Raw genomic sequence first — 26,017 nt, forward strand, 5'->3', positions numbered from 1 at the left:
CTACCCATTTGGTTCAGAAGTCTGAGCGTGAATGTCCTCTGGGGAAGGCTTGCCTGGTGCCCCAGAACAAGCTGAGGCCTCTTCACAGCCCCTCTCCCACCACCCTGCACTAGCCTTTCATCATTGTCGTTTAAGTCACTGGAGGGTTATTTATTGTCTGTCGTCCCCATCAGCTCCAGAACAGAGACCACGTGTGTCTTGTGTACTGCTGTCTCCATTCCCCACCCTACTTCCTGAAGTGAGTGCGTGAATGACTTGAATGCTTCTAGCAAACATTTGAGACCTCACTGTGTCATGCCACACTAGGAATACAGTCAAGAGCAGCCCTCCGAGAGCTTGCTTGCAGTATGGTGGGAGACATGGAGTACGTGCACATCATTGCTGTGGTATGAAGCACATGGGAGCCCAGAGGATGGAGCAGCCAGATCTTAGCACCTGGGGAAGGGTTGGCAGAGGGCAGAAAGCAAGGTGAGGGATAAAGGAGGTCTTGGCAAAGGGGCACAGCCACCACAGAGGAGGGCATTTGTGGGGAACCACCGTGACTCCCTGTATCTGAGTTTACACCACAAGTGGCACAAGAATGGGTGTACCAGGCCTAGATTTCTAGGGCATTGTGTGACAGGCCAAGGGTCCTAACTTTATGTGGGAGTTGTGGCAGCTAGGGAAAACTTTAAGGCCAGGGCCATGGCGTATTCAGATTTGTGTGTACAAAGATAGCCATGCCTGTGGAGGGCAGGTGGATTAGAGGAGAGTGGGGCCAGAGGTGGGGGGACCTTTACAGGAGATGTTTGTGATTATTTTCTTAGGATAGTGATGACCTGGATCCAGTCACAGTCGGGGTTGAGAGGAGATGACCCCACAGGAGGTGTTGAAGAGGGGGCCTCCTCTGGACTGAGTGGCGTTTTGGACGGGGATTGGGAGAGCAACAGGGAAGGGAAACACTCCTCCCTGTTGTCTAGGGACAGGCCCGTGTAGCAGACTGTAAGTGTTCAGAGGGCCTCCTTTTCCAGCCTGGCTATCCGCTGAACTCCTCTGAGCTGCTTTTGCCTCTCACAGATAAAGGAGCGTAAGATAGAGATGCTCCTTTCATCAAAGAACCTAGGTGTCAGGTGTCGATACGTCTTCATTCTAGGGGCAGGTGACATAGTTTTCTTTTCTTTTATGAAGGCTTCAGCAGATTTATCAGCCTTGGTCTCAAGTGTATGAAAATGCAATTATTAAACAAGCATATAGAACGTAGCCAAGAAATCCCATTTTCTTTTACATCATGTGGCATAAAGGCAAGGCACTTAAAAGCAGTCATTGTCAGAGTAACATTTAAATGGAAGTGGTTGATAAAATTGATGTCATGCTATAAAATGTGAAAAGCTAGGCCATTCTCTTTTCCAGGGCCAAAGCGCTCCAGCGGAGTGCAAAAATGGGCTCAAAGGGCTCAGTGGCTGCAGGCAGTGGCATCTGCTGTCAGGACCTGTTTCTTCCAGGGGCCAGAATGTATGGGGAGAGGGAGGATACACTGTCCCCAGTGATCCTAACGGCTGTGCCTCTTGCCTCCACAGTGTGCTTACTGACTCACCTCCAGGGCCACCGCCATGTCGAGCCGGGGTGGGAAGAAGAAGTCCACCAAAACCTCCCGGTCTGCGAAGGCAGGAGTCATCTTCCCCGTGGGGCGGATGCTGCGGTACATCAAGAAGGGCCACCCCAAGTACAGGATTGGAGTGGGGGCGCCTGTGTACATGGCCGCCGTCCTGGAGTACCTGACGGGTGAGTGGACCTGAGTCACCGCGGACACCCCCACGGACACCACTGGCTCAGACTATGGCAATTCTGACAGCTTTCCAAGGACTTTTAGGGCCTTTTTGGTTTCCTTTACTTTGGAAACTTTTCAAACCTACAGAGAAGTTACAAGAATAGTACAATGAGCATTTTCACCTAGATTCACCAGTTGTTAACATTTTGCTCCATTTGCTGTATCTTCCCCCACCTTGTGTGTGTGTGTGTGTGTGTCTGTGTGCACGTGCATGTGTACATTTATTTTTGTCTATTACATATTATACAGTCCATTTTGAAATTTCCTCCATTGTCCCAATAATGTCCTTTATAATTTTGTTTGGTTTTCTTTCTTGATCCAGGATCCATTTCAGAAGCATACATTGCATTTGGCTGTCAGGGTTCTTTAGCCTTATTTAATCTAAAACAATTCCCCTGGCTTTGTTTTTTCTTTTTTTAATTTTTCATGACGTGCACATTTTTGAAGAGTCCAGGCCAGTTGTTTTGCAGAATGTCCTTCAGTCTAGTTTGGTCTTGTGCTTGGATTCAGGTTACACGTTTTTTGTAGGAGAATTGAATACGTGATGCATCATGTCCGGGGGCACCTGATGTGTGTTTGTCCTGTCTTTGGTGATAGTTTGATCACTGGATTAAGGTTGTGTCTGCAGATTTCTGCACATCCCAAGTCACAATCTTTCACCCAGTGGCTTTAGCATCCCTCGATCTTACCTGACTTTGTTATTACTACAGTGGTTATAAAATAGTGATTTTTCCATTTCTGTCATTCTTCTACATTTGTTAGTTGGCATTCTTCTGTAAAGAAGAGCTTTCCTTCTGATTTTCCCTTTTTATTTTTGGTACTATCAATGTTGGTTCACAGATTTCTTAATTTAGTGGGTTATGCATTATCATGGCATTACTCATTATAATGCTTAAATTCTCTCAAGTTTGACCTTTAAGCTGGTCCTTATGACCTTTTGCCATGTCTCCATCAATTTCTGTGCATTTCCTTGCTTTCTGACGTAGTGAGATAGTCTAATCTCACCCTGAATTTTCCCTGCTCCAGGCTTGCAATCAGGCATCTCTCTGGGAGGTCCTTGGTCCTTTGTACAGATATAATCTGATTGATCTTATTGGTGGCTCCACAGCAATTGTGGGAGGCCAGCTGGGTGGGGATGCCACCCCCATTTTTAGTGATGAGAAAACCAGCCTCAAAGCATAAAAGGATTTGCCTGGGGTCACATATAACCAGTAGGGACTTGAGAAGGGACCTACATCCTGCTGTCCCGTTGTAATGCTTTTACCACTTGCTGCTCCATATACGAGCAGGGTAGGTGGCAGGATGGGTACCCTTGATTCATGCAGCCACCTCTCCTAGAGCCAGAAAGGGGAGACTCTGCAAGACAGGGTACCTCTTCACAGTGATAGAATCAGGCAGCAGAAGAGCTGGGTCACTTCTTGTTCTCCCAAGTCTCTCAGTAAGGCAGGACCAAGGGTTCCCCATAAAGAACACAGTCAGGAGGGGTATAAAGTTTTTGTGTTCTGTCAAAAACATCTAGGCACAAAAAGTAATTGATATGTTAGAATTGCAAGACTTTTGTCCATATACTGGGGCTTTTGACCCTCTGCTTGTTAGAGACTCTTATAGATGGCACGCCTGGTAGCGTGAGCTAGGCATGATTCTTCTCACTTCATAGATGAGGAAACTGAGGCTCAGAATTTATGTGACACACCCAGCAAAGCCATGTATAGCATTGGCAGTCAGCCAGGGAAACCAGGGAAGAAGTCACTAGATAGGAATCAGAGGACATTTTCTAGGTCTGGCCTGGCAGTTTACATGCTGTGTGATCTAGAGTGAGTCATTTAACCTCCCTGGATCCTAATTTACTTACAACTAAAATGGAGACAACAGTTCCTGCTCCACCAACTCCAGGCTGCTGTGAGAGCCAAAGGGGCTTTCTTTGAGCATAATGGGAAAGCTGACATGATGTGCAAACTCAGGCAGTCCATGTTTCTTGGTTCCCAGATGCCATGATGCCCCTGTCATTGGGGTGTCCACAGACAGTCATTAGGTCAAGTACACTATCAATATCACTTCTTCCATCAAGCTTCCTCTTTTCAGTTTACAGGGTATGGGGTAGGAGTACCATTGCTCTATCGTGTCTGAGGCAGCTGCTCTCTGTGCCACGTGGAACATCTATATGTTTTTCTTGTCTGTGCCTGGCTGGCTCTGAAACTGAGCACAGTGCTCATGAGGTCGAGGTCAGCGGCCTGTTCTCATGGGAGCCAGAGACCTTGACTCTCTTTGCACCCACACCCATCATGCCTGTCCCCGGGTGTCATGGTGTGTGTGGCAGTGGTCACAAAGGGTGTGGGAATGATCAGGGCAGCCCATCACTAGAGCTGGAAAAGTAGCTCAAGGCAAGTCCTTACTCTGGCGTTGGCCACATTGACCCCTGTATATTAAAGAATAATATCTATTTTTAAGTTTTAACAAGTCCTTCCAGCAGAGCTATAGTTAGCTGAAACTGAGCCATTTCCTCTGGCCACATGCAGCGCTGAGTCTTCGGCATGACCATTGCCCAGTGCCTGCCCCCAGCATGGTGCCTGGCCTGCATGATGGGCACCTCGGGCGACCTTCTGAGCCATTGGTGCTATACTCAGTCACTGCTGTGGTCATTTGTGTCCTGTTGCCTGCTGGGATAGGAGCTGAGCTCTGAAGCATGTCCAGTGAAAACACTGTTCTGTTCCACTCCTCAGAGCAGTGCCACATATCCACACCGACTGCCCTCGGAGGGGGACCTGCCCCAAGCCCCTTGGGCTGGGATGTGGGAGCATGTGGATGTTTGAAGACCTAGGCATCTGCCCACTCAGAACTTTGGTTTTAGTCCCTGAGCTAGAAGAAAAGGTGAACAAGCTCTCTTTCTGCTCTGCTCTTGCTTTTGTTTCACTGAAGACCCTTTCCCGTTCATTCCACAAACTTGTTGAGCACCTGCTGTGTGCAAGGCACCATGCTAGGCTCTGTGTGAGAGCATAGGAATGATTAGGGCAGAAATGGTCTCTGCTCCGTGGAGCTCACGGTCTAGTATTAGAGAAAGAACCAGCCATGGTTACTGGCTATGATAAGTGCTGTGGAGGACATAGACAGACCAAAGGTGGCCTGGGCCACCAGGGGCCTGGAGATGAACTGGCTTGGGAAGACTTCTTTGAGGGGTGACATCAGCTGAGACCTGGAGAAGGAGAGCAGGGCAATCAGCCCTGTGAGAGCTGGAAGAGGGGCTCTGTCATCCACTCACTTGTGCTCGATGCACCTACTGGGTGCCACCCTCTTCCCAGAGCTTGGGGAAGATATGGAAAGAGGGAGAAGCCCAGGTACCAGCCCTCAAGCATCTTAGGGCCTAGTCAAAGATGTGGCCCAGACATCATGCTCTAACCCAAGTCTTCTGAGAATGAGATCACCCATTCAGCAGGTCCTCACTGAGAGCTACAGTGTCCCTGGCACTGGGATACAAGCCAGAACAAGACCTATGCCCACCCCAAAGAGCTTTATGTCCAAAGTCAGATACAGGCAAGAAAAAGGCAGTGGGTGATGCAGGACCACATGTACTGCAAGGTATCAGAAAACATTTTCTAGAGGATACTTGTTAACCAGTTAACCAGAGCTGCCCTGCTCGTCTAGTTGTCACTTGAAGGGCCCTGTGGGAGGATTGTTTTCCTCTCTGTGAGGCCCAGCCTCTTACAGGTGGCATACACAATTGCGGGCTTGGTGATGGGGGTGTGCCACATGATGTCCTTTTCAGATGGCTGGGCCAGACCTCCTGCCTTCAGAAGGCCCCAGTGGAGAGAGGAGGAGGTGTCTGGATGCTCAGGGGTTGCTAATGGGACTCCTGAGCTGTGGGCCCACCTGGGACTGGGTGGCTCTGGAGCAGGGAGCTGATATCTCCTTAGTGGCCAGCCCTGGGGACTACTTGGGATGCCGTGATATTCAGTGGAAATCAGGTAGGGGTAGTAGAGCTGGGTGGTTAAGAGTGTGGACCTTGGTGTCAGAGCTGCCATTTCTTAATTGTGGCCTTAGGCAAGTCACTTACATCTCCCAGCTGCAGCTTGATTATCTGTAAAATGGCGATAATAATAGCTGTCTCATAGGGTTATTACAAGGCTGAAATGAGAGGATGCGTGTGAAGTGCTTTTCCATGCCTGCGCAGTGTAAGTGCCCAAATGCTGTTAACATTAGGGGTAAGGCAAAGAGAGGACAGAGTCCCCACTCATCCTGCTCTGGCTGCTGAGGAGAGGAGGGGTTGCCCACTTCCCTTAGGGATGGTGATGGGAGCTGTCACTGTCCACTTATGTGTGTTGTCCTTCCAATTGGTTAAAACCCACTGGGCCTCACCAGGCACCTGCAGAATGTCTTGACAGCTTCAGGCCTACTCCCTCTGGTTTGTTTCAAACTGCTGCTTGACTCCTCCTCCTTAAGCCTGTATCACCCTCAATACTAGGATGCTCTGTTACCAAACTCTTCTGTGTGGTGTTGAAGGCCACTTCTGTCCTGAAGTGACCTTCAACTCATTGAAACCTTGAAGGATTCTCCAGTTAGCCACGAGCTGAGCATGCCCAGCCCTGGGTCTGTGTGAGGGCCCAGCCGAGGCCAGGCCAGCATAAGAGTGTCTGAACAGGCAGCAGCCCTGCAGGCCAGGGCCCATCAGAGCCCAGTTACGCATTCCCCTGTGAAGAGCATGCTTTCATGGGTGAGGGACCATGCAAGTAGTCCTCCTTAGGGTGGATGTGGGGAGGAGGTAGTGACCTTGCGTCTTGCTCTGAAATGTGAAGCTGGCATCTGTTTCTCCTCTTGGGTGCAGAGCCTAATCATCTGCTGAACTTAAAAGGAAAAGGAAACATCTGGAATAAGCTTGAGTCTGGCGACCAGACAGCTCCTTCCCCAAATCTCTGTGCGCCTGGCTCCACAGCCCTGCCCCACTCTTCTCAGAGCTCTTCCTGAGGAATGTGATGTTGTCTGTGTGTCTTCTCCGTGCCCCAGGACTGTCTGGGCCTTTCTCCATTCTCTACTTTGCCTTTGACCTTCCAGCCTAGGGGATTATAGCAGCCCTGCCTCTTGGGGTGCTTGAGGATTGGTGCTGCATCTCACGAAAGTCACCAGCTTTCACACAAAACTCTCAATAAGAGATAGATAAAAGTAAGTATCATTATGGGAAACTGGGGCTGTTCCTTTGAAGCATCATCTTTGCCCCCATAGCACTGTGGTTCTTTTTTCTTAAATTATATTGAAAGGGAACTTGACTTTAGTTCACCTCAGAAGGCCTCTGTGGAGTCTCTCCCCTGTGCCTACACAGCACTATGCAGGGCTGGAAGGGGTAGGAGATGTGAACTGAGGAACACGTGACAGGGCTTTTACCCCAGTGGAATTTCCATTGATGCTGGGGACACATAAGCCCACAGACCAGTAAGGGAATAGGGCAGATCTAAGGGGTAAGTTAGAAGGATCTGAGTCCCGCAGTGCGGGGAGAATGAGAAGTGTGTGGAAGAGCAAAGAGCAAGCACACTTGTGATTTGATGGTCCTAAGCCGTGGATCCAGGGCACTCTGGGTCAGCATTGCTCAAACGTGGTCAGCAGAACCGAGGTGTTTGGCAAAATTTAAGAGGTAATCCACCCCAAAAATAGGGCTCTATGGCTGACATTAGGAAATGACTAGATTCACATTCCCTTTTTTGAGATGGATATATGAATAACTTTGATGAGTTCCTCAGTAAAGGAACTTGTTCTAGTTTGGGAACCACTGAGAAACAGCTTTCTTTACTGGAGGACTTTTCAGAGCCTTTAACATACTGATGTCACTGTGGATCCCCAAGGGAAGGAACTGTACTATGTAGTGGTTCCCAAACTTTTATCACAAAAGCCTTTCAAGGGACCCCTAGAAACACCTTGCAGAATACAGTGTTGGGGACACTGTTGTGGGTTAAGCCTGTAAGAAATGGCACTATGAGGAGTGGTAAGTGAAGAAACAAAATCAAAAGCCACCATAAAGAATGAACTTCGGTTGGCTGATTGTGGCGTTGAGGCACAAAGCTTGACTAATCGGGAGGCCTAGGTCTTCCTCCCCATACGGGGCCCAAAACTTGGGAGGTGCTTCAGTATTTGCTAAGTGCCGTGGGAGTCTGGGAAGCCGTGCACTTACTCTGCCAAGCTCAGTTGCTCAGGCACTGGCTCGCGGGAGGCCCTCTACTCTCCAGGCCTGTGCTAGACACTGAGATACAAGACAGAAGTCCCTGCCCAAGGAACTTACTCTGACAGGAAGTGCCTTTGGCGCCATTTTACCCAACCCCTGACGGCACAGGCCTGGTTTCTGTTCATCAAACCCGAAAAGGCATGTGACGACATCGTTTTCTTTTTTTTTGGTTCAGAAAGCCTGTGACATAGCCAGATCACACACCTTATTGTACCAGCTAACCTCCTAAGACTTAAACCTGTTTGTAAAAATCAAATCCACGCTCAGAGGATTCCTGGACAGTAAGGAGGATGGAAAGCCCTGGCTGCCAGCTCTCAAGACTGAATGTTGACACCTTGTAATAAGTATAGACCCTCCCAAGGAGACCACTGTGGGATTTGGGTACCTAAGCTCGGGTCTCTTTAACAACCTAGTGTCACAGTATTGCATTTCCACCTCTCACAGGATAAGGCTGTGGTTAGAATTTTTTTCTGTCTTCTTTGGATCTAATCTAAAAATGATGAAGACATCATATGCAAATATGGATTTGCATATTCTTAGTCTCCAATCCTTCTCCATTTTCCCAAGCCCTGCCCCTCCCCATCCGCCATGTTTCGGACCTTGGTCTTCCCTCTCCTATCTCTTGGCAGTGACAGACCGCCACTCTCTGCTAATAGACCTGGCGTCCTCTCCTAGCAAGCGCTTCAGTCTGAAGCTGCCTGCAGCACTTCGCTAACCGTGGTGAAGTTACAGGGCCAGCTTCTGACTGGGGAATAAGCAGGGTCCCCTGGGTGACCTTATGGCCACTTTACAGCCTTGATGAGGCCCAGGCCTTGTGTCTGACTGTATCCTGTAATAAAACCTCAAGGAAAAGGGATAGTTGTTAAAAATACATTTTGCTGCCTGGTTTTGCCTAATAAAGTGATTGTCCTCATCCCAAGTTTCAGCTTGTTTGATTTCTGATCTGTAGCTCGGGTCAGATGTTGCATATCCCTGTGGTGTTAGACATTGGGCTGCACTCCATCCCCACCCCCATCTCCTGTAAGTGCAGTAGGGAGAGCCCTCTCCTGTCAGCAGCACATTCTGTTACACCGATACTCATTTCAGCAAACGTCCATCACACTTGGCGTTTCTGGCCTGGGAAAGAAAGGATTTGACCAGATTGGAAGACTAGGGTAGGCAGAGCCTACAGTTGGCTTTGTCACTTACCTGGCCTCTTTATCACTTTCCTATCCGGGACACCCAAGTGTGTCCTGAGCTCACACAGCTAAAAATAGGGCAGAAAGAAGAGGACAGTCAGCCTGGCTCCTTGATTCTCCGAGGCCCTCTGAATTCCTACGTCTCTTGCTTGTTTACGTGACCACCCCTACTTTAGACTGACTAACACTTCAGGCCAGGACCCAGCTAACTCTTGCTAGCACCTTCTTGGGCATTCATGCTGCCTTGGGGCTCTCGGCACCCCACCATGCTCATTGGTCTGTGAAGACCTTCACCAGCTTTATTTTCCTTTTAAAAAAAGCCAAAACCACACAAGAAAGGAAGGGCTAAGGATTTTAATGACCCAGAGGGTTACAACTAGGAAAAAGTTGGGAACACTGAAGTTGAAGCTCTAGTGTGCTGCATATTGAGTGTGTCCAGACGTGTTTTAAATGCATATTCCATTTTCTGGTTGTGTGAGTAATTTGTATTTGAAAATTTAAGAAGATAAAACTCACTCATAATCCTACTGCCCAGAGATAGCAGCTGGTACTGAATGCCTTTTGTGTGTATGTGTACATGCATAAGAGAGAGCTATATTTTAGTCTAATTATTTGCTTTGATTAATATCTGCTATTAAGGGTCTTCCTTGGTAGCCAATCACAGAAAATCATCACTATACATAATCTCACAAAGCAAATATTGGAGTAATTAGAGAAGTGCTCCCCACATATGCTACATCCTCTGCCCTCCTTCACTCTCCCAGGGGAGACAGATGATTCCATGGTGGATGAGCATTCAAGGAGTACTTGAAAAAGCACCAGTTTAGCACTAGGGGCCTTTGACATTTCCCTGAAGATGTGGCGTCAGATGGCCGGCCAGTTAGCAGCCCAGGTGGGTCAGACCTCAGGGCTTGAGGCTAGAACGTGGAAACCACCAATGGGTGGACTTCCCCAGTTCTTCCCTACCCCACCCAAGATGCGGAGGTGGCAGCACAGCTTGAGGACGCTCTTCTCCCAGGGGCACATGAATCTGCTGTTGAGCTCAAACACTGAGTTTTTAATCTATTCTTCATCTAGTCCTTCTAGAGACTCCATGAGGTTGTCCCGAAAGTGTAAATGTGACCTGGGCCCACTTCATGAAATGACGGCCAAATATCCCTGTCTCCCAGGGCCGGGGGTTGGACTACATCACTTAGAAACAGAGAAATGAAAGGCATCATTGCTTTCTTTTGCAAGTGTTTTCTCCCAGTCTGTGACTTGTCTTCATAGTCTCTTAACAGTGTCTTTCACAGAGCAGTTTTTAATTTTAATGAAGTCCAACTTATCAATTCTTTCATGTATTATGCCTTTGGTGCTGTATTTAAAAAGTCATCATAAACCCCAAGGTCATCTAGATTTTCTCCTATGTTATCTTCTAGGAGTTTTATAGTTTTGCGTTTTACATTTAGGTCTGTGGTCCATTTTGAGTTAATTTTTGTGAAGGCTGTAAGGTCTGTGTCTAGGTTCACATTTCTCCGTGTGAATGTCCAATTCTTCCAGCGCCATTTGTTGAAAACTTCTCTGCTTTCTTGAAGGTAAACTGTGTTGCCTAGGAATCCTCAATGGTCAAGGAGTCTCACTGTGGTTTGGTGATTTCCCTTTGAAGGGTAACATGCAACATTCATTTCTGCCATTGGGATCTAAAATACATGGACAAGATCCATATCAAGGGTTCTGTTTTGTCTTGGGCCACTGGAAAAGCACACAGCAGTACAAAACCTGTTTCTGGATTCAGGCAAGGAAAAAGGTGTGAGCAAAAATAAGTGTGGCTCTTTCATGTCATACCTTCCTTCTGGGATCACTTTACTTCTGATTGAAGTATATCCTTTAGAATTTCATATAGTGAGGTCTTTTGGTGGTAAACTTTCCCAGGCTCTGTTTCTGAACGTGTCTTTATCTCATCCATAAGGTTTTTAGCTGTTATTTCCTCACTGTCTCTATTCTAGTCTCTTTCTCGTTACAGGACACAAATTAAACATATGTCAGTGTTTCACTCTGTCTTCTATATCTGTTCATCTCATTCATATTTTCCATTTCTATCTCTCTCGACTAATTTCTGGATAATTACTTCTGATCTATTGTCTAGAACTATCTCCCAGTTTACTAATTCTCTCTTCAGCTGTATCTTACCTGCTATTTAATTCAGTCACTGAATTTTTAATTTCAGATTTGATACTTTTTATTTCTAGAAATTCTCTTTGGTTCTTTTTTGAATATGTCTGGTTGTTCTTTATACTCTTGTTTTCTCCATTTTCAAAGTTTTCTTTAAATATATTACACATAGTTATTATAAGTTTATCTCGGTAATTCTTTTTTCCCTTTACTAAAGAATAATTGACAAAAATAATTGTATATATTTAAAGTGTACAATGTGATGATTTGGTATACATTTAGGTTGTGAAATGATTACCAAGTTTATCTGAATAATCCTAATAGCTGAAGTCTTTATGAGTTACAAAGGAATTCACTCGTGCTTTTCTTAGTATTTTTATGGTTTAATTTTTTTACATTTTTATTTTGATCCATTTGGAATTTATCCTAATATATAGTGTGAGATAGGGATCAACTTAATTTTGTTCCAGACAGTTACCCAGTTACCTCAGCACAATTAATTGAATATTCTATCTTTTCCGTGGTGATTGGAGATCCTACCTTTACTATACATGAAATTTCTAGATATAATTAGGGTTATTTCTGGACTTTCTTTTCTGTTTCATTGGTCTGTCTGTCTAGTGATGTACTTTATAATATGTTTCTCATATCTGGTAGGTCTTTGTCTTGCTACTTTTGTGGAAAGTAATTATTTTCTGTGGTAAAATTCACATGTTCCCGAAGGACATACAGTGAGACATGCATTCCCTCCCTGCTCTTTTGCACACCTGGTTTTCCTCCTAGGAGACAGTCAATATTATTAGTTTCTTATATATGTTACATATCTTTTTAAAGATATTCTTCTTCTCCCTTTTTATTTCAAAATAAATCCAGAGAATGAAATGGCAAAAAATAGTAAAATCAGGATAATGGGCACATGTGATATGCAGAAACTGACATTTCTGTTTGAGCTAAAGTCTTGGTTGGGAGACTCTGAGCATCCTTGATTGGCCCCTGCACTCCCCCCATCATGCCCGGTCCCCTCAGCCAACTTTGAGTCCTGACGAGACTGTGAGGGGAGGTCTGCCTGGACCCTGGGCCATCATGGGCCTGCCCTACCCTGAGGTGACAGCTTTGTAGTTCGCACTGCCTGCCATGGATCCTGAGTGTTTGTTCTAATACATGAAACCAGGCCAGTGCCTTGGAGAATGTCCCTGCCCTTCCATCCTTCATCACTGCCTGAATGCTGCCGTGCTTGGTTCACTTGTTTAGCAATTCGTCTGTAATGACCTATTTGTGAATGAGTTACCAATCTCTGACCAGACGCCAGGTGCCGAGCTGGGTGCTGGGGATTGAAAGAATCATTGCTGATTTCAGCAGATTTGTATGGAGTGTCTCGGATGGCCAGGCCTATCAGAGGCCATATTAGTCCCCCCAGGGCTGGGACTGCATATTTGCCACCCCTGCCTCGTCATTATGTACTGAGGTCCCAGCACAAGGGCTGACATTCTGCATCTGCTCAGTAAATAATTTTTTATTGAAGGATAAGAAGACTCGTTGGAGGAATGATGAGTTTCAGGAGGAGGGAATCTTGGTAATGTCAGACGCTACCAGGAAATCGATGAGGATGAGAGCTGAACTAGAACCCTGGATTTTTAATGAAGCATAATTAGGATTAACATCAAGGCATAGTGGGCCAGACTACCTGAGGAGAGGCAAGAGGCAGGGCAACTGCTAGTGGCAAACAGGAGGTGTAGGCAGTGTTTCAGGGCTGATCTCTCACTTCTGCCACAAAAGCCACTGAGGATGTCTCAGCTATGCCTGGAAAAGCAGAGGAAGCCAGGAGCTGCCGATTGACTAAAATAACGGCATCCCAGGAGGGGTGCTAGATGTACCCCACAGTCCTCCTGTGGAGGACCATCAGGAATGGCTTCAAAGAATTGCTTACTTACTGTGAGGAGAAGGAAGTGGGTAAGAATTCTACAACTGTCTTCTCTCCCAATATCTTCCTGTTAAAATATCAGCAACTAATAAAACATATTTATAGTCCTCTTGCTCTCTTTCCCTGCCTGAGGGCCTCTATGTCTAGTCAACCCAGAGTAAAATATCATGAAAACAAAATGCCGCTCCTCAGAGCTATAAATAAGTTCTAGCAAGAAGACAAGCCCAAAGGGTATTAACCATGGTCAGCCTCCCTCCATCTCCCTGTCTGCCTCTTCCTGCCACCCCCTCCAGTTCTGGTTGCCAAGAAGATGACACAAACTCTCCTGGATGTGCCAGCTGCTCAGCCAGCCGGCAGCTCTCACCCTGGCTCCCACCTTCCCTCCCTCCCTCTCTTTCTTCATTTCCCACCCTGCCTTCTTCCTTTTTAGGCAAGTGCCTTCCATCTAATGGCTAGAAAATGTGTGTTCCCTGGTACTTCAGAGGTCTCAATGGCGCCTGCTGCTGAGCATCAATCTTGCGGGATTGATGTCACCCCCATAGGGCTATAGGAGACATTTGTAGAATGGCCTGTATAGGAGACATTTATAAATATTCTGCTTATAGAAGGAGGCTCATTCTTGCCAGAGCTCACTTTTCTTGCCTGCAGAACTTTGGAGACCATGCAGAAATCCAGGGCCTCTGGAAAAGGCTCATCTATCGGCTTCCCTTGCTGTCGATATCCTGATTGATGCTGCTTGTGGTCATTGGTGACTGAGGTCATCTTTGGTTAACATTTATCTGTTGCCTCTGTAAATCTGGATATTGACTGCTGAGAGTCAACATCAGTTGTCCATTCAGAAAATGAGCGTACTTAATTTGAGCAGCATTGCTTTTTTTCCCTCCCACCTCCACCCCAGGCCCGGGCAGTCTCTATTCCAGATTCAGACTGTGGTTTGTTGTAATGTTAGTTTGGGGGTATGGTGGGCAGTGCTGTGAGTGCTGGGTGGAGCAGTTTCAGTAATAAAACATTGGCCATATATTGAGCTCTTACTATGGGCCAGGCACTGGCTGAGAACTTTACGTTTGGTAACTCACTGAATCCTCAGACTACCTCTTTTGCTTAGGAGGAATTGAGGCTCAGAGAGTTTAAACTTCTCCAAGGTCACTCAGCACAGTAAACATCTCTAGCAGAGCATTTTCTGCAGGCTGTCACCTGGAGCTGAAAGCTTAACAGTTAAAAGAGAGAACTGGGACTTAGGATCACTCAGTCCACTTTGCATCTCCTTTGTCTGTGGTGGAAGACATCTCAGGAGGATGATATATGCTAAGTCCTCCAAGGCTGGCTCCTGTCCTTGATGGAGCTGCAGCCTGGCTGAGGAGGCAGACTTGGACTCCTGAGAGGGTCAGGCCCTGAGCAGTCACAGGTGATTGCCAAAGGGCACATGGTGTGGGTCTGCAAAGGCTGGAGACAGTCCTGTCCTGGCTTGGCCAAAGAGGACACGGCTCCTGCAAGGATGGGCCTCGAAGGACAAGTAGTCACTGAGACAGAGGAGGAAAGTCGAGGGCTTGCAGAAAGGAGATGGGTGTGAGCATGAGGGGAGTGATGCCTGTTGGAGTGATGTGTGCTGGGCTATAGGGAAGGGGCAGTCGGGTCAGTGTTGGGGGTGCTGGTTCTAGCAGCAGCAGGACAAATGAGGTCCTGGGGGAGAAGCTCTCAGATGGCCAGAGGTGGCTTGAGGGCTGCCGTGAGCAGCCAGAGTCCTCAGAGAGGGACGGCCATGCCTGGTTGGGTGTGGGGAGGTTGTATCACTCAGCGGCACTGAGGGTGGACTGGAGGGCCTGATGCTTTTTGCTTGATGTCCCCTCATTGTCCCCTTAGTGAAGGGGAGGTAGAATCCTGGGTGACAGAACTTAGGCAAATCCTTAGACAGGTGGCCCTCAGCATCAGGAACCCCCTTGGGCAGACAAAGCCAGGGCCAGGCTGCGAAAGGTGACCCCAGGCTTGGCAGTGTCTCTTGGGGGCCTGCGCTGTGACACACTCCTTGCTCTAAAAACCCTCAGTCACGAAAAGGACCTGAAAAGTCTTCATATGCTCAGAACTTTTGTGCGAGAAGCAGGATCAGCAGGCTGGAACAGATGTCAGGGCAGGAGGGTGCTTGTGACACGTTCTTGCGATGGCCAGTGGGGTGGCATAGAGCATAGTTGCCTCTTTTATGCTGGATTTTCATTTTTTTACATTTTGAAAAGATAAATTGTGCACAAGATAAATTCAGACAGCACAAAAGAGGGTAGAGCAAAATGTCTCCCTCTGATCCAGTCCCTGATTCCACTCCCAGGAGGCAGAGCCATGCCACATCTCTGTGAATACGTGTGTCAGTGCGGGTGACAGGCGTGGCATCCGCTCCCCACACAATGGCAGCCCACCAGGCACACTGCTCCGCTCCTCGTTCTCCCCTTGAGGAGTCCATCTGGGAAATGGCACCATGCCAGGCTCTTTAAATTAGTTTCCTCTTTACTCTCTTCAAATACTTTCATTTCAGTGGACGTCTCTGGTTGTTCACCCCTTCCCGAGATGAATTAAGAACAAACGGCTGTGGTTTTCCATATCAAAACAAAATACATATTAACCATTTCCTTGTAAATTAATTGAGTCCTTGGAAGAGAGTGACTGGGGGGATGGGGGCAGAGGGCCCTGCTTAGCTGTCAGCTGGGCCCTGGGTCAGAGCAGGTTTCTCTGGGCCTTCCCCAGGCACCTCGTGCTTCTGCCTTCCTTCCTGGGGCCTCAACTTGTGCAGCCTCAGCAGATGGCTTTGGTCCTGCCTCTGCCGGGGCAAACTCTGCTGAGGTCAGAAAAAGCCCCAGACCCCTTCCCAAGGTAGAGACCGCCTGTGGGGCCGCCCTGGGTGCTGCGTTCTCTCAAGGCAAGTCTGGCAGCACCGAGGTTAATCAGGTTCAAGTGCATTTTTCAAACATATGTAAACTGTTAAGTGTAACAGCAAAGAGTAAACTATCGGGGGAGGAAACACCAGGTTTTCTATATTGCTTTTCTCCTCCTCTTGGCGCTCACGCACATCCAGCTATCCAGCCAGCCAGTTATTTCGATGGAGGAAACTGAGGAAAAGAAACTATCGTTTTCTTCCCCTAGAAAACAAGCCTGCCATACTTTTTAAAAGATAACATGTGTAGTTGTAGCCTCGATAATAGTAGCTTACGTTTACCAAGTGTTCTAAGCATGTAACTTGGTAACTCATTAATCCTCACAAATGTAGAGATGACCTTGATTATCATCCCCCTTTGTAGAATGGGAAACCGAGGCTCAGGTCTGTGTTGACCTGCTACGTGCAGGAGCTGGGGTTCTCACCCAGGCTGTCTGACAACAGACCCCCAGCTCTACTGTCAGGGCCGTTCGTGGCTGCTGCCCTCCACTGAAGACAGACCGAGGAGGTGAGCTTTCACAGAGGTGCTGGAGACTTGGGGAAGGAAGCCGAAGGCTTTCCTGAAAGGGACGGCCTTCACACACTGGGCTGTGTTGGCTGATTAGATGAAGATGATGTTTGCCAAGAATCATATCATCTCCTTTTTGCTAATGTGTATAATGCAAAATTACTTATTTTTTATTTTGAAATATGCAAAACAATTAGCTTACTTTAGAAACTTGCAAATTAAGCCTTGTTTCTATCTTATTGGGAGACTTGGACCACATGCCACCTCCTGGACCCCTGGCTCATGGGCCCTTAGGAGGGGTCTGTAATGTGGGCTTAGCAGCAATGGTCGAGTTTGTGTCAGACTTGGAACATCTGCAGAAAAGCAACAGAATGGCTCATTCTTACAAAATGCCTTGTATTCTACACAGAAAATACTACCTTCAATTACTGCTGTAGGTTTATTTCTCTGTGGTGTCCCTGGCTCCTTTGAGACCCTGGGACAGGCAGGCTGAAGAGCTTTGCTGTGGCCCACGAGGGAGGCCCGGAGCTCCAGGATGATGGCTCAGCAGGCTGCAGACCCTGCCACTCATCTCCTGAAGAGGTGGGATGTGGGCCGATGGATTCTGGGCCGCTGAGGGAATTGGAGGAAACTGTGGTGCAGTCAGGATGCAGGAAACTCTTAGCAATCACTCTCCGATTGGGGTTGATTGGGTTAAGGCCTTCCGGAATGGTGTAAAACAGTTCTGAACTCAATGAACTGCTCATGGAAGCCTGATGAATTGAAAGAAATACAATAAACAGATTCCTTGTCATGTTGTTGGCTTTGTAGCAAATATGTTTTCTCCTTGGGATTACGTGAACGTTTGCTTTTCTTTGATTTCTGGTTGTTATTTTCAATATTTCTTTTGTTCGAGGAGATGCTTCAAACAGCTCTAGAGAAGCCCCGGACTTTTTCCTTTGCAAGGTTGTGTTTAGAGTTTGGCGCAGCCTCCACACATCACCTGTTAGCTGTTAGGAGGCTAATTCTGCAAACCATGACTTCATCTCCCTAAAGGAAGATAGACAGAATGCTTCAATACAACAGATATGGTTCAGTTCAAGACATTTGGGGGGAAAAAAAAGACTCTAAGCCTTTGGTCTCTGGGTGAACTTGGAAAGTAGACCTGTCAAAGGTATTCACATTCAGACAGCTGGTGTATAGCTGAAAAGGCTGCCAAATAATGTCGTTATTCAAGGCTGTGGGAATTTTGTCAAGTGGCCTTAAAACAATCACCTTCAATGAGGCTGGGAAACGTTGGGCCCAGGGGTGCCTCTGCAGCTCTTGCTGCTCTGAGGAGAGAATAAGGTCACATAGCTGGTCCAGGCCACTACAGACAGATGATGGAGCCAGCGGCTCACTACTTGCCAGAGACGCTTGGGTGTTTTGCAAATTAGATCTTAAAACAAACAAACAAAAAGATCTTAGAAAAAAAGGAAAAAGTTCATGAGCTGCCCAATGTTGCTCATCATTCATCTTGTCCGCTTTGCCAAGTTTATAGTTAGGGAACCTTCTCTCTGGCAATGACCCCAAGTGCTTTGGGCCCCAAACCAGTCCAGTGCTGGTCATTGGTAACAGAACTAGCCTGTGACTGGTCAGGAAGACTTGGCTTGAAGGGGAGGAGAACCCGGGAGGGGGTCTGTTTCTTCTCCTAACCACTATTCCCCAGTTTCCTCCGTGGTTTCTTATGGATTCCATTTGTTTGGGTTACAGCCCCCAGGGCTGTGGCTCCTGAAAACTCCCTCCAAGGGAGGATCTAAGCGTTGAGTTCTGGAAACCGTGGAGAAAAGGATTTGTGTCTGTAGATCTGGTGCTATCCTGGTTCTCTTTCTCAGACTCCCCTTTCTCTTAAACCAGCCAGAGGCAAAAAAAATTTAGAGATACACAAAACCTTCCAAAATACAAGATGAATCTAGTGCAGGAAACCCTCCCTTGTAGGAAGGTATGGGTTCCATTCAAGTTGAGGCAGAGCCGAGGCTGGCTCTGGCCTAACCCAGGAGGGAGCCCCCCTTGCTGGTGGGGGCGTGGGGTGCAGTGGCAGGAACCGATGGACAGCCCTGAGCCTACGACTCCGTGACTTTGCCCTTGCTATCATTTGCAAAGCCGAGGATCACTTACTAGGAAGAAAACTTACTCAGGAAATCTCCTTCCGCGGCGTGTGCCCTGCCCTAGTTCTGCAGTAATTGCTCCCTCTCTCCAACGTGCCCTGGAGAGCAGATGGGAACGCTTCCATCTTGTCGAGTTGCTGGCATTTTGCACCTCTCCTCTCCCCCTGCAGCGGGCAGCCCTCTCTTCGCCAGGAAAGCATTTTACGATTGCCGTCTCTAAAACTGGACTGAGGATGAAAGGGTGGGTATTACTGAACACTTGGCACGGGGGCAGTTCGTGCTCTGGGTTCCTGCTTTTGTTAGCAGTCAGAGCATCCTCCATCTTTCTTGGCTGCTGTAAACTGCCCCAGCCCTCGTCTGCTGCAGTGCAGGGGAGGGGCGGGGCATGGAACACACTTCTCAAAAGGTGTGTCTCTGAGGTGCTCTGTCTTGTGTGTTCCTTGACAGAGGAGTTGCTATGGTAACTATCCGTCTGGAAAACATGCAGGAGTAAACAGAAGATAAAGCTCTTGCTCAACTAGCTGGAGTGTGAATGTATGCCCCTCTTTGTTATCCCCGCTTGACACCACTTCCTCCCTCCCCACAGGGCTGAGGGCCCCCTCTCTGGGTAGTGGCTGGAGGGCTAGTTATCTTGGCCTGCGAAGATCAAAGGTGAGCTGGGGTTTTGCAGGAAGGAGTCCTGGATTCTCTGGCTCCTTGGTGAAGAAGACAGAGGAATGACACCCCTGCCCAGCTCTTTCCAAGGAGCCAAAACACTCCTCCACCGTCACCACACATATTCCCCTGGCCCCTCCGTCTGCCTCTTTGTCACTCCCAGGTGGATCCAGCCTGGCATTCTGGAATCCAGGCTGAATTAGCAGTAAGTGAGCACAGTCCTTGAGATTTCCCAAGTGGAGAAACTCAGGCTGTTGGAAGTTTCAGCCACAAAGTGAGAGAGCAGGGGAAAAAAAAAAAGCTTGTGGAAGTCAGGAATTCCTGGAGAATTGATCTTCAGATCTCTCAGCCATGAGTGCTACGTACAGGTCACTCCATTGCTTTTTTCCCTTGTGTTACATGCTGCCTGTCCCCCACCCAAATCAGGGGCCCAAACACACTCAGAGTTCTGGTGACCCCCTCCCCTCCCTCCAGGTCTTTGCATCCATCATCACCATCTTCCCTGTACAAAAAAAGTTAAAGCAGCACTGCCGAAAATAGAATGACCACATCCCTCCTCTCCTGCCCTCCCTCCCCCCCGCCAACGGCCACCGTGCCTTCTCATGGCGAGAGCCTTCCACCACCAATCTGGCAGGAAGAGGAAACAGGCCACCTCTTCTTTCCTGAGAAACTGTAATTGCAAACGATCTTCTTGCCAAAGGGCTGGGCTTAGAGCACCACTGTGGGGCTCTCTCTTTCTGATGAGGGCCGGGTAAAGCATCTTAGTACATTATGAGGAAAAGGTTATAATCCACCAGCCTCCTTCTGTATATTCTGGCTCTGCAGATACTGATGGCTCCGTGTTTCCCTGTGGCCTCAGAAAGTGGGGGAAGGCAGAAAAGGAGGGGGGCGGGGCGGAGGCCAGGAAGCCAGCCAAGTGGGCTACAGCTCCATGGTGCCAGCTGCCTCCCTCTGGCCTTCCTGCCACATGGGCTGCAGACTAGCAAAGCTGTGGCTGGCTCTCCTTCTTGTGCCCTTATTCCCAGTGTCTGTGCTCATATTGGGACCGACTCCTACTTCAGCTTCTTCACAGGCCGTGGGCAGGATGGTAGCATTGCATATGTGCTGCCTCCTCCATGAACAGAGGAGAATGAAGGCCAAGCTGGGCTGGCCAGGCAAACCTTTCTGCATTCATGGCACCAGGGGCCTATAGTAACTTGGGCATCCCGAGCACCTTTTTCTGCTTGGCCAAGATAGGTCCATCTCCGCTGGGTGTTGGGACTCACTGCCATGATCACTTATGGGGAAGCTTCATTGAAAGTGCTAGGTGGGCCATCTCCCCGACCCTTACTCGGCCATATGGGGAACAGTACTCTTGAGACTAATGGGGAGTGTGGGAAATGTTCTGATCATCTCCCTTTCCTCCTCTGGGCCTCAGTCTAGTGACTCTCCATGTGAAATTCAAGGTGAGGGACTCTGTAGCCTGGGAGCATCAAGCAGGTGCCTCTGGTCCCCGTGTATCATCAGTGCAGTGATTATTGAGTAAATGAATTCCTGCCTTGGATTTAGGGGAAGCTGCTGTTCCGGGCACCACTGATCTTTCCCTCCTGCCAATGTGAGGGTTGACGTGAGTCGCCAAGTTATGTTCCAGGTTCTCACACGGAGCACTTTTTGCATTGGGTTCAGCTGTTAGTACCTCTTAATGATGTATACCATCTAATATTATAAATTTTAAATACATGATTTTCATATAGCTAGAATTTATTCCCTAGTTATTTTATAATGATTCGGAGTTTTGACGTGGATGGAGACATCTACTGTTGACAACCTGGAATATTAGAAATTCTTTAGTCCCAAGAAGAGGTCAGACTTGAGTTGGGCCCAGAAGGGTGGGCTAGAAGGACATCACAGGCAGGGCCGTAGCATGGGCAGAATTGTACAAGTGAGGGTGGAAGACACATTTTGGGACAATCTTGTTTCTCGTTAAGCAAATGAGGTGCCGGTGAGGAGGTTGACAGTTACGAAGAGAACTGTGCCACCAGGAGGAAAAAACCTCTTGCCAAAGGGCACTTCCTAACTTCCCCCATCTTCAGTGCTGTGGAAGATCTGTTTTCTTGTCCAGTGAGAGCCTGCCCCAAAGGAAGGTAAATACACTGTAACTTAGCACCAACTGTGGAATGGGCTCATAGCCTTCTAGTTTTTATGTTTTATTTTGAAAAATGTCAAACATACTGAATGCTGAAAGAGGAACACTCTTCCATCATACACTAGATTTAGCACCTATTGACATTTCACTATATTTGCTTTACTCTGTAGACTTTCTCAGAAGTATCCGAAAGTGAATTGCAGACGTCAGGACACTTCACCCCTAAGTACTTCAGCATGTATCTAGATGTTCCCTATAGAGTGTAATGTCATTACACGCCCAAGACAATTAATAATTCCCTCGTGTCTGATCTCCAGTCTACAGTCAAATCTCCTCAGTTGTTTCTGGTATGACTTTCCTAGCTTTTTTAATATAATCAGGATTCCATCGAGGATTGACACATTGTATTTGGCTGTTATGTCTCTTTGGCTTCTTTTAATCTACTACACTCCTTCTCTTTTTTGTTTGTTTTTATGACATTGACTTTGTGAAGTCATATCCTTCTAGTTTTGAATCCAAATGTGCAGACATTGATCCCAACATTGCTCAACAGAGATTTACGAAGCACCCGTAATGTGCCACCTCCCCTGAAGTCCTATAAACCCATGCATGACCTGTTGTTCAAGGTGCACAGTTCACTGTGGGGGGACACGCTGCTGGCTCCACAGGGTTGGTCCTGGTGACGTGTGAAGTGCCAACTGCAGGCAGCCACACTCTGGGAAATGGGCTCAAATCTCAGCTCTACCGCTTCTTACTGAGGGAGCTTCAGGTCCCGTCTCCTCTCTAAGCTTCAGTGTCTTCATCTCCAAAACAAAGGACTGGACCGGGAGGCCTCCTTGTCCCATTCAGCTTTTCCAGTCAACACTTCTGACTTGGCTCAAAGCGTTGCCAGGCAGACCACCTGCAGCTTGGTCGTTCAGGGTAGCTGCTTCCTGAAGCCACTGTCTGCACCCATTCCCAGCACTGTGAACAGGGGACCAGGCAGACTGGAGGACGCGCACGGTCCTCTGATGCTGTCACATGACCATATGCTCTTCCTCTCTGCTCCCCACAGCGGAGATTCTGGAGCTGGCTGGCAACGCGGCGAGAGACAACAAGAAGGGACGGGTCACGCCCCGGCACATCCTGCTGGCCGTGGCCAATGACGAAGAGCTAAATCAGGTATGGGGCTCTCCTACGCCTCCCCAGACCCAAGACACTTGAGCAGACAGGCAGAGCTGTCCAGCTGTCTGTCCAGAGGGAGGTTGGTGATGGCTGGCTATCAAAGGTATGGACTGCATTTTGGACTATTGGCAGCTTCCCTGCCCCTGGCAGTTTTTCCTCAAGGCTTTAAGGGGGAGGTGGTGAATGAAACAAGGGATTTGTCTCTCCCTGGAGGAAAGATATTATCAAAATTCCACCCAAGTGAGGGACTCCGAGGACTTGCTCCTTGTGTAGTGAGGCTGGGTCCCATCAGCATCCTTGTAGATGCCACGCAGGAAGGAGCCCCACCAACGAAAAGCAGGAGCATGGGTTGGCAGGGCTGACTTTCGGAAGGTCAGAACAGGGTGGTCTTCCTCACTATGTGCTACTTTGATTTTCCTGCAAGCTGCTAAAAGGAGTCACCATAGCCAGTGGGGGGGTGCTACCAAATATCCACCCGGAGCTGCTAGCGAAGAAACGAGGATCTAAAGGGAAGTTGGAAGCTATCATCATGCCACCCCCAGCCAAAAAGGCCAAGTCTCCATCGCAGAAGAAGCCCGTGTCTAAGAAAGCAGGAGGCAAGAAAGGGGCCCGGAAATCCAAGGTATGTGATTTGGGGCATGTGGAGTGGGGCGGGGGGTACAGGTAGGTGGGGTGAGGAGGGGTCCCCTTCCTGCTGAGGGCTCATCCCACTGGTGGTGCAGGGAAGCCGGGGGAGGAGCGGATGGGAGCTGGTTACGAAGGGGCTAGTCTAGCTCGAGTGGCCAGAGTCTAGACACAATCGGGGGACTGGATTCCTGCGGGCAAGGGGAATGTGGGGAGGCTCCCCCCGTGCCTGGCCTTCCAGGGAGATGCCCACGCCTGTGGCAGGGGATCTGTGCATGCAGGAGTTTCCCTGTGCTAGGGACAGTGACCATCGAGTCCTGCCTGAGGTGCCAGCTGTCCGCTTGCCTCTGAAGCTCAGAACTGTCATTGGGTTGCCAGGGCTGCATGTCCTCCTCCGAGCATGTTCCAGCAGGGACGGTTCAGACAGTTTGCTTTTAAGAATGATTGCCTTATTAAGGAGGAAAACAGATGCATTCCTCAGGTACTTCCTGCCAGACCCAGCTTGGACTGAGGCTAGGTCCTAGGTGCTGCTGTTTTTGTAGTGAGCCAAACCCTCTCATTAGTGTGACCCAGCATCTTCTCGCATGGGGCAAGCCAACTAATCCGGAGCCGTGGTCCTCGTAGTGCGGGGGAGCAGCAGCCCGCCCTTGCGAGGTCCAGGCCTGGGGTGGTTGTACACACCTGTCTGAGCATCGACAGGAGGCTCCAAGGCAACTGGAACAGATGTCTGTGTTCCTCCTTTGCTGGGCCCTGCCTCTCAGCTGTTGTCACAGCCTCCAGGACCAGCAAACTAAGGACAGTGCAGTTAAAGCTCTGGCTTTAATACAGTGGAACCTTGAGGCTGCCCAGCCCTGCCTCGAGGCGCCCCCTCAGGAGTCGTCCTTCTCGCCTCCAGCCAGACTAGAGGAAATTACCTCTGGCAGAAAGAAGGTGACCTCCCTATTTTGTAAGACCCTCAGTATTAACTTCTCGGAACTCCTTGTGGCGTTTAATGATGCAATTTCAGGATGTTCTTCCTACCAGAGCCCAAACCCTCTTACCAGAGTGAGCGGTGAGGACACCTTCCCGGATGGAGTCCAGGAGCACTGAACATAGGCTCCTGCCGCCCTCCCAGCGTGTCCCCTCCTCTGAGCCGGTCCAAAGAGCAGCCCACTGCTGATCTGTGCCTCGGACAGACAAGTATTCACCCCAAGGGTGACCTCTAACCTCCCATCCATGCTGTTTGCAGGCCGCCTTTAGGTGAGGTAGAAGAGGCTGTATTTTTTGTTCTGGGTGTAGACAAACGCTTCCTTGAAAACAACAAAATCTAAACTCCTCTTGCCGACAGGCCACCACGCCACCCCACCCCACGCCACCCCACCCCACCCGGCTCAGAATCACTCCCAGCTCTCTGAGAGAGAAACCCGATATTGAAGAGTGTCCTGTAAGTTATTTCCAGAAGCTTGCACTCCACCTAGCTCACAAGTCCTGGAGGAGGCTCGGGGCCAGGCTGGGATTTCACAGAATGCTCCGTTACTCATTCTGCTAACTATAAAATTAGCAGATTGAACTGTTTCTTTTTCCCCTTTCAACATTTACAGTCGAGGGGAGGAGCAGAACAGGGAAGACAGGGGAAAAGTGACTGTGCAGCCCTTTTTATATGTTAAAAGAGAAGATGAAGATGCCAAATCCTTCATCTTCTGGTAATGGGCCCCAGGGAGCTGGCTGCCCAGAGAGCGGGGCCCTCGGTGCTCGGCGCTGGGAGCCAGCCGGGGCAGAACCGCGACGCTCAGCTGAGCCTCCTTCCAGCTGTGGCCAGAGCCCTGGCCCTCGTTCATGCAGGCCCACTGCTGGCTGGTGTTTGAGCAGCCCCTGCAGCAACCCTGGGCTGAACCCTGCTCCCCGTCACCCCTGTTCTTCTCCTAGTGGCTTTTGCCCCATGACTTTCTGAGCTTCCCAATTTACCAAACACTAAGAATGCTTTTTCTTTCTTTTTGGACTTGAAATACAAAGGTGGGCGTGTGTGTGTGTTTAGCTCCTAGTAGCTATATTTGGAACTCAGTGTTTCTAATAACCATATGCCAATAATCACTCGAACACTCGACTTTTCCCTTGATTACAAAAGCAGGAAGTCTGTTATGGTGGTCTGTTTTTCTTCCACACAATAAAACACATTGTCTGCTTACTGTACCAGTATTTGGCTAACATTAAACCCTGGGGGAAGCTGAAATTGGAACCGTGAACAGCTAATTTTCAAAACATTTGTTTAATGTAAATTGTGGTGTCAGCTCCCAGAAACAGCGGAGAGCCCTGCATCTCCAGGTTTAAGTGGAATGTTCTGAAAATAACCTTTCCAGAGACACGCAGAGAAACATGCTAAAGCACTTGTAGTGAAAGGGAGTTGGTATTTTTCAAGTGTCAACACTTGAATTCCAAATCATAATTTTTCCCCCAATTCTATGTAATTGGAAGGTTTTGAAAGTCTCCAGTTGCGACAGCTGAGTCAGCTATAGTGGAGACGGTTAGAGAAGGCAACAAAACCCCGGGGGGCTGTGAGTCTGGGGCCCTGGCAGTACCTTAGGGCTCCTCCTTCCTACCTGGGTGGCCTCAGGCAAGTCTGTGCCTCAGTTTACCGCCCCCCTCAGACAATGATGGAGTCCA

At 48.5% G+C, this 26,017-nt stretch overlaps 1 protein-coding gene across 7 annotated transcripts in view; it reads left to right on the forward strand.

The window, feature by feature from the left end:
* The window catches only part of MACROH2A1 (macroH2A.1 histone), a 73,499-nt gene that overhangs the window by 8,981 nt on the left and 38,501 nt on the right, over positions 1–26,017 (forward strand). For all 7 annotated transcript variants that reach the window (XM_023617666.2, XM_023617668.2, XM_023617667.2 and 4 more), the window contains exons 2-4: positions 1,557–1,761; positions 22,644–22,750; positions 23,178–23,375. In XM_023617666.2, coding sequence (XP_023473434.1) covers positions 1,590–1,761; positions 22,644–22,750; positions 23,178–23,375 — 477 coding nt within the window. In that variant the 5' untranslated portion in view covers positions 1,557–1,589. The remainder of the gene's footprint in view (positions 1–1,556; positions 1,762–22,643; positions 22,751–23,177; positions 23,376–26,017) is intronic.

Source organism: Equus caballus, chromosome 14 (assembly GCF_041296265.1).
Source record: "Equus caballus isolate H_3958 breed thoroughbred chromosome 14, TB-T2T, whole genome shotgun sequence".
Taxonomy (NCBI): Eukaryota; Metazoa; Chordata; class Mammalia; order Perissodactyla; family Equidae; genus Equus; species Equus caballus.